We start from the raw sequence: 9,082 nt of genomic DNA, 5'->3' as shown, positions 1-9,082 counted from the left end.
AGAGAGAGAGAGAGAGAGAGAGAGAGAGAGAGAGAGAGAGAGAGAATATGAACAGTATAATAACTGCAACATTGCAGAAGTTCTCATCTCCACCATCTCCTCAGCCTCTTGTATCATCCCTCCCTCTAATCAGGTGAACAAAAAACTTTTTTTACACAGCTTCATGATTTATTTTCAGAATTTCAAATTGTAGAAAAATTCAGCTCCCTTCTATATGGCATTGAAAACTAGACTTAAAGCTAATAGTTATCTTAAATTGTAGCAGCTCTTCAAATTTTTAGTTCAGGAATGTATATATTTTTGTTCATTGGCAGGGAATGCTACCATTAACTAAATGAAGATGTTAGCCATTCAGTCTCTGTGTATAAATTAAGAATGTCAGGGGTAGGCTGTTAAATTTTTTAGGCTGCCTGATTACTGTTTAATGGACACATTACTTCATCAGCTTACTTAATACAGGAGGGCAGCTTCATCAGGGTGAATGGAATTTACCAGTGAAATTGACACAGGAGGGGTGGCTAGGTGGCACAGTAAGTAGAGTGCCGACCCTGGAGTCAGGAGGACCTGAGATCGGATCCAGCCTCAGACACTTAACACCCACATAAAAAAAAACACCTAGCCATGTGACCTTGGGCAAGTTACTTAACCCCAATTGCCCTCCAAAAAGAAAAAAAAAATTGACACAGGAACACAATAATTTCTAAAGTCCTAATAACTATTTTGTTTATTATTCTCAACAGAACTGACAAATGTCTGTTCATCCAATTATTTGTATTTTATGTTTTGTATTTATTTCATAATATTATGATGTCTTTCTGATGATATATATTGTTTTTCATTATTATATTAGTATTAGCAACATTTTTCTTCTTTATGTTTGTTTCAAAGGTAGTCCATCAATCTCCAAAGGCATATCCTGCTCCTACTCCCCCACGCCTAACCCCTGCCTTCACCCTTGACTTGGCCACTTCTCACCTAGAGTGTGAATGCCCTGCCAATATATATAACTCATAGCTAAAAAAAAATGCTGTGCCATTTAGTAAATTATACTTGTGGTATCAGTCAACCAACAAGCATTTATTAAGGGCAAACTCCGTGCCAGGCACTGTGCTATGCACTAGTCATCCCAAGAATGTAACAATCCCTATTTACAAACAGCTTGAATTCTAATGACCACATATATAAGTATATTCAAAATAAATATATGAGTAAATAAAAACAAATATAATGGGGAGTAGAAGGTGGTCTGTACCATGAAGAAAGAGAGGGATTCTGTGATGTACTAAATAGCTTGCTCACATCTGGCCCTTACTAGGAAGAGGCCTGGATTCTGAAGGGATGAATTAGGACAGTGGCTATCCTTCTTTCTTCTGTCCAGCCTATATCCATTCTAAGCATGTCACACTGTATTCAGGAAATGAGAGGGTATGGGAGAACAGTTATATTGATATTCTTACATGAATTTTTAGCATTCTGAGTAAAGGGCCAGATTGTTTTAAGTGCTCAAAAACTGTGAAATAAGGTTTGTTTCCTGGAGGGGGGGGGGAGGAAACATTATTGGAATGGTGATGAAGAAAGGGTCATTTCTTTATTGGCCAGCTGAGGAGGTAAAAGCACTTCTGGCTACAAACCAGCACTTGGTCTTTGCCACTAGTGGTGATTGGCATGCAGCTGTGGTGTGGAGGAAACATTTTAGAACCTCAGAGAGTTCTCTTACATTTTGTGTGACTGATCCTGGCGTCTGTTTCTAGCCATCCTATTACCACTTGGTTAAATGAAATGTGAAACGTAAAATTTATTAACTTGATTGATGCTAGTTAATGTGATTGCTGTGGTGTACAGAAGTTACGGTTTTGCCAACAACACTTTTAAAAGACTTTTCCAAATATTTTTTTAAGGAAGAGAAAAAAGTGTTGGATTTTGGAGTTAGAGATACTGTACATGAGGTTTTCAGTATTGTTCCACCTGCTCTGAGCACATGCTTTCCATAACCATGCACAGAATAAGTACTATTCCTTGGTACCCATTTCTACCTCATGAAATAAAAGGCAAAAGCTTTCTTAATTTTTTTTTCCTTTTTGGAGAAGGGAAGGTAGGGCAATTGGGGTTAAGTGACTTGCCCAAGGTCACACGGCTAGTTTTGTGTTAAGTGTCTGAGATCAGATTTGAACTCAGGTCCTTGTGACTCCAGGGCCAGTGCTCTACCTAGCTGCCCCTTTGGGCCCCTTCCCCCCTCCAAAAAGCAAAAAAAAAAAAAAAGAATTAAAGTTGAGCAGATTAAAATGGTAGCAAATATTCATCTCTAAAAATAGAAGGCTGGTGAGAATTTGTTAACAACTGGTGAAACTAGTTATTCTTGTACCTAGGCTATGGCTCCTCATCTCAGATCAAAGGAAAATAGCATGGCTCTTATGCCCACCTTATAGTCCTGTGCAAGATATTTGTTTTGAACTTTCTAGCTCTCACCCAGATTTCTTTTTTCCCCACTTAATAGTATTTTATTTTTTCCAATTACATGTAAAGATAGTTTTCAACATCCACTTTTATAAGATTTTGAGTTCTATTTTTTTCTCTCCCTCTTCTCTTCCCCCTCCCCAAGACGGCAAGCAATCTGACAAAGGTTACACATGTACAATCATCTTAAACATATTTCCACATTAGTCATGTTTCTCACCCAGATCTCACATGTGAACTGGAGTGAGAAACGGAAAGAGGTGCTTTTCTTTCTTTTTTTTTTTTTGCAGTTAAAAGGGAAAATAAAATGCAGTAGGTTAACAATTCCAGTTATAATAGAATAAATAGCACATAAAAATATAATGAATTTTCTTTCCCCATAGACATGAAAGGGTAAACTCATCTACCTGAGTGTGGACCACATGTGCGTTCATTCATTTGTCTCGTGCTTTGGCTCTGGTTCTTAATTTGTGCTCTGGGAGCTAAGTGAAGGCTGTGGTAGCTGAAAAAGCTCTGTGCTATTTTTGCTTCTACCTTTTTTATTCCCATGCCCTTTCAGTGGAAAGCCAGTTTTCTCATCCTGAACTCCTTCTTTTTAAACAAGGCCTAAAGCTATGGGATTCCTTCCCCTTTCTCGTGAGAATGGAACTGAATTGCTAGTTTTGAAGCTAACAAATTGGTATGGTCAAATGGGGGCTGGGAACAGCTCAGTCAAGAGAACCAAGCATCTTTGAATGTTAGAGCAAGAAGGGAGCCTTAGAGATCATTGATTCCTAGCCCTTTCATTCTTATTAATTGTGAAACTGTTTGCAGAACCTCTTAGGTTGATTTCTGAATACAACTTCTTTTCAGAATTTCATCCAAGATGCATTTGTAGTTATTTCTAACAGTGAACAAGTAATTATGGAGAAATAAAAAATAAAAACTTTTACTTAGTCAATATTAATTGTGTAAAGAATGCCATGGAGATAATTGTCATTTAGCTTCCCCATCACCCCCCCCCCATATTTCATTGTATAAAGAATACCACCTAGATAATACAGTTCATTAGCTCAGGGTGTAGAATCTGTATATGTATATGAGAAGGCTGTGAGCATTTTTAGCCAAGTGATATCAGAGGAATTTCCTCTAGTGGGATTTTAGTAAGATTGCAAGGTGTTTTTGAGTTATTAGTGTGAGTGTAAGAGAAAGATAAGATTTCTGGGACAGTAGTGGAGCTAATAAGTGGTTGCTATACAAGAAAACCTATCGAATTGAGCATGGTGGTACCCACATGCCACCTCTGCTACTTGAGAAACTGAGTGGTGGGTTTCTTGAGGGTAGGGAGTTCTGACCTGCACTAAGTTAAGCTGACTGGGTGTTCCACTAATTTTAGCATTACTTTGTTGATCTCTTGGGAATGAGGGGTTGCCAGGTTTCCTAAGGAAGGATGAACCAGACCAGGTTAAAAAGCTAGTCAAAGCTCCTGTGCTGATCAGAATAGGGCTCGGCCTTAAGTAGCCCTTGCATTTCTAACCTGGATGAGATAAAACAAATCTTTGAAACGACAACATTGGGTGGGTTGAGGAGCTCTTGTTGACTAAAATTGGGGAGCTCTTTTCTGTTTAATAAAAAGAAGGCATCATTTGAATTTGAATTGAAAGAATCGGGTTTTCTCCCATCAGCAGTATACTGTCACTAATGACATTTTATAAAACAGAAGAGACATTCATATATCAATATATTGGATTCATAGGCATCATTTCACCAGAAGAGACTAGTTACAGCCATGTGTCATAGAGGCCCCATAACGCAGTAGAAAAAACATTGGATTTAGAAGTTGGAAGATGTAGGTTTAAATCTTTGTTCTGATGCTTAGTAGCTGCACAGCGGTGGGCATGTTAAAGAAGCCTTTTCTGAACTTCATTTATAAGAGGTAGTTTCTAGTGCTTATTCTGCCTCCTTTGCAGGATTATTTTGAAAAAAAGTACTTGGTAAATAATAAAATGCTGTGTGAAGGCAAACTGCAGCCACCATTTGTTGCTGTTGTCTCCCAGTGGGGTGATGCTTTACAATTTCCAATGTCCTTGCTCTCTCCCCTTCTTCCCACCCCATCACAGCACTGAGGGGCTGTGCTCATTGTTCCATCTATGTAATCAGATGATAACTTTAAAGACAAAATTCGCTGGAGAAAATGGGGTTCAGCTCTTGCAATGGTTAAAGGCAAACTGCTTTAGGTGGTCTGTATGTCAGCTTTCTTACTTTTAAATATCAATTTATTGTAGCTGTTTGCATAAAAAGTGACATGAGTACATAGATAACTTAATAGTTTGATGGAAACTCCTGTATAAATAAAAGCACATATTTATCCTTATATAACTGTAGAGTACAATATTGGTTTTATGAAAATCACATGAAGTCTGAGAAACTGCTACATTTTGAAAGCATATGCTCTAGAAAAAATTTAATCACATGTTACAAAAATAGTGACATTTTTCTTGGCCCAGTATCTACCATATTATGCATCCCTGGAAACTTAAAAAATCTCTCTGAATGACTCAGTGGGCATTCTTCCTCTGTTTAAGGAAAAGGCACATTCTTTTGTATTTTTTATGAATTTTTTGAGTAACCAATTTATGTTAACACCGAACTTAATGGTTTAAAATTTCTTACATTGTCTTCTGACCACCATCTATAAAGTGAAAAATGTGCAGAACATATTAAAGCCCAGGTTTACCTTGTGTTTCTTCTTTTCTCTCTTTTCATTTCCCCTGATATGGTGGCTGTGCTGGCAACCCTCTTCACAACTACTACTGATATTTGTTTCCGTCATCAAGAAAACCACCCAAGGTAAGTGTCAATGTTGTTTGGTTTGTGTATGTTGGCTCAGTAACCAAGGGAATTGAAATGGTGTTTGGAATGTTCTGACACTGACTGTTGGGTCTATCACATGCCCTTCATGTAACACTTCTCTTCCCCTGGTAGTTTGTGCAGATTTTAAAGAAAAATTACCCTTTCAAGTCAAAACACAAGCTAAATCATAGATACTTAAAGAAGGGGGGGGGGGGAGTAAAAGAGTAGCATGTTTCTTCCTATCACTGATAGGATACTGTTGCTTTTAGATACTCAAAATGAACAAACATTTATTAGAGATAGGCCCTGTGGATACAGCAATGAACAAGCTTCATGGAATGTGTAGTCTAATAGGGGGAAATAAAACAGGATCACAAATATCTACATCTCAAATTTAAAATGTGCTAAATGACTAGGAAGTACATAAGTATAAGAAAAAGATTTAAGGAGGGAGAGAGGGACTTTCCTGGTAGGAGGACATACAGGCTAAATAGAGATAAAGATAGGGTAGATTTAGTAACTCAATTCAATGTAGATTTTTTCAAGGACATTGGCATTAAGTGTGTGTATGTGTGCAGTTACATATATATATATACATACACATTTGATATGCATATATATTAAATGCCATTGTATATACACATGTGTATAGACATACTTATATAAAAATATGTGTATGCATATACACGTGTATGCACAGATAGGTGTGCATATGTATAAATATGTATATATACATGCATAGTATACACATGTATATATGTGTGTATGTGTGTATATATATATACATGCCTCTACAAGAAATTTATATTACTGTATTGAAGTTGGAGAAGTCTATGACCTATCGTCAATAAGTATAATACAAGGTATAGTGTAATAGAGGCAAATGAAAAGTATGAAGAAAGTTTGTTATTGTTGAGTTGAGTCATTTCAATTGTGTCTGACTCTTAGTGACCCCATTTGGGGTTTTCTCGGCAAAAAATACTGAAGTGGTTTGCCAGTTTCTTCTCCAGCTCATTTTACATATGAAGAAGCTGAGGCAAACTGGGTTAAGGCAAACCCTGAGGCACAGGGTTACCCAGATGGTAAGTGTCTGAGGTCAGATTTGAATGCAGGTCCTCCTGACTCCAGGCCAGGCTTTCTATCCCCTGAGCAACTTAACTGCACTTCAAAGAAAGTACCCTAGGGAAAGCTTTAAGAAGAGAAAAAAGAACATTTTCACATTGGTTGGGGTCTGGGAAGGCTTTGTGGAGGAGGTGGCAGTTGAATCAGTCTCTGAAGGAAAAAGAGGACTTCAAACAGACAGATGGATAAAATCATTTGCTATTTGCCAGACACTATGCTAAGCAAAAGAGGAAGGAAACACATTCCAAGAATAGATAACTCAGATCCACTGAAAATCTCCAAATCTCCTTTTAGACATAAAGTTAACCTTCTCCTCCCAAGTAAACTTTTCCCCAGAGCTACTAGTAATCAGCAAAATCTACTGATTCAAGTTCTATTCCTTTCATTCTGTACAACTGTTAGTAGAGGTGTTAAAATAGTAAAATCGCCAAAGATAGAGAGTAGAGAAGTGGTAAAGATAGGCACCAATAATCTGGATAATCATACCTTCAATAATTGAGAAGTGACTGTATTATCTATGGGTATCTTCTTGTATGCCAAAGGGGCCTGTGCACTTGGTATTAAAGAGTTAGAAATTCAACCTGTTCCTGGCCCATGGAGCTGGCCACAGCTATGACTTACTAAGAAGTAAGATGAAGGTATCACCATACTTCTTCTAGCTTCGGATTTCTCATCTGGGTACTCTAGCCTACAACTGGGGTGGTTGAGTTTGTTTCTGGAGCTCCATGGGCTAAGTAAGTTGATTCTTGGAATACTTGAAACCACTGCTAAGGGAGAGAGAAATGGTGGAGGTGGGAGGGAAGTGTTGAGGATATAGCCTATCCTATAAAGTAGGCAACCTGAATAATTTCTGTGCCAATCAGGAAAATATGTGTTTCCTTTTTTTTTTTTTTTTCTGCTTTCCTTCTCCTCTTGCAATTAATCCCCTGGGGTTGTAGGGCAAGGTGCCCAGACTTCTCATTTTCCTAGTGATTCTTTTTTTTTCTTTTTAAACCAGAGATAGTACCAACTACTTGAGCAGTCTTAGACATATGAAAAGATCTCTTCTGTGTGTTTAGTGAGGGAGACTTGCTGTCTATATTATTTTCATCATTAGCGGGCCTGAAAAAGGAGTCCATATACCTCTTACTCCCCATTGGCATTACCAGACATTTTTTTTGTCTTATTTTCCTTATTGCTGTCTTCTATGGATCCTTAGAAATTATCCAACTTGATACAAAGATCTTATACCCTAGACCAGGAGTGGGGAACCTCCAGCCTCAGGGTCTCATGTGGCCTTCTAGGTCCTCAGGTGTGGTCTTTTGATTGAGCCCAAGTTTTATAGAACAAATCCTTTTATCAAGGGGATTTGTTCTGTGAAGTTTGGATTCAATCAAAGGGCCACAATTGAGGACCTAGAGGGCCACATGTGGCCTCTAGGCCACAGGTTCCCCACCGCTGCCCTAGATCATGGTCTTCCTCTTCAACCTTAACCCTTTATTATCTTCGATGATCTTCATCACTCATGTTTGCTTCCTTCAAGACTCAAATGTCACTTTCCTAGTCATTCCCCTTCATAAAAGTTCTGTAAAACTTGGACTCAGTCAAAAGGCCGCACCCAAGGACCTAGAAGGCCACATGGGGTTCCCCACCCCTGTCCTAGAGCATTTTCCTCTCCCTCTCCTCTCTATGTGTCTTATAGGTACCTAGTTATCTACATGTTGTCTCTTTGATTCGAGTGTAAACTCCATGAGGGCAAGGGACTATTTTTGTTTTTCTTTGCATCCTCATTGCTTAGCACTGTGCCTAGCACACAGTAGAAACTTAACAAATGCTTGTTAACTGACTGACAATATTTATATCTCTTATGACACTGAGAAGCAACATAGTGTAATGGAGAGAGAGCTGGCCTCAAAGTCAGGAAGAGCTGGGTTCAAGTCCTCATTCTGACAAACTATGGCTATGTGACCCTGGGCAAGTTGCTTCAACTTTCAATGCTCCAGCCATCTCTCTGAGATTAAAAGGGCCAAGTACAGGTCTCTGGAGATACTCTGTTTGGGCAAGTTAACATGGGATTATTAATGACTATTCTTTGAATACTGCCATTAAGCAGTTTCAAAACCGTCTGTATTTTCATCTACCCTCTATCTTTCCAGTTTTCCCATAAAAATGTCATTATAAACTTTATCAAATAGAGTATTGCCCTGATCTTGCGCTTTAGCAATCTTGTTGAAAAAGGAAATAAGTGGAGTCTAATATGGCCTGTTTTTGATGAAGCCATGCTGATTCTTTTTTTTTTTTAATAAATTTATTAATTTTTTGTTTTTGTTTTTTTGTTTGGGTTTTTTTTGCCTTTTTGGAGGGCAGTTGGGGTTAAGTAACTTGCCCAAGGTTAAACAGCTAGTTTGTGTGTGTGTGTGTTAAGTGTCTGAGGCCAGAACGGAACTCGGGTCCTCCTGACTTCAGGGCCGGCGCTTTACTCACTGCGCCACCTAGCTGACCCCATGCTTATTCTTTATGACCATGGCTTCTTTTTCTAGATTTTCATCTTTAATAGAAATCTAGAGTTTTGCCAGAAATCCAAGTCAAGCTTAGTGATCTGAAATGTGCAGGTTCTTCTTCCTCCCTTTCCTTCCTCCCCTTCCTCCCCTTCCTTCCTTCCTTCCTTCCTTCCTTCCTTCCTTCCTTCCTTCCT

General features: G+C 38.4%; 1 protein-coding gene across 6 annotated transcripts in view; it reads left to right on the top strand.

Annotated features, from left to right (window-relative positions):
• The window catches only part of KIF13A (kinesin family member 13A), a 253,150-nt gene that overhangs the window by 93,766 nt on the left and 150,302 nt on the right, over positions 1–9,082 (top strand). For all 6 annotated transcript variants that reach the window (XM_069092472.1, XM_069092474.1, XM_069092473.1 and 3 more), the window contains exon 3: positions 5,271–5,283. In XM_069092472.1, coding sequence (XP_068948573.1) covers positions 5,271–5,283 — 13 coding nt within the window. The remainder of the gene's footprint in view (positions 1–5,270; positions 5,284–9,082) is intronic.

Source organism: Petaurus breviceps, unplaced genomic scaffold (assembly GCF_028583685.1).
Source record: "Petaurus breviceps papuanus isolate PSGF00001 unplaced genomic scaffold, PetGlider_PUasm1.0 190, whole genome shotgun sequence".
In the NCBI taxonomy this organism is placed as follows: Eukaryota; Metazoa; Chordata; class Mammalia; order Diprotodontia; family Petauridae; genus Petaurus; species Petaurus breviceps.
This window is presented reverse-complemented; position numbering and strand designations above follow the sequence as displayed.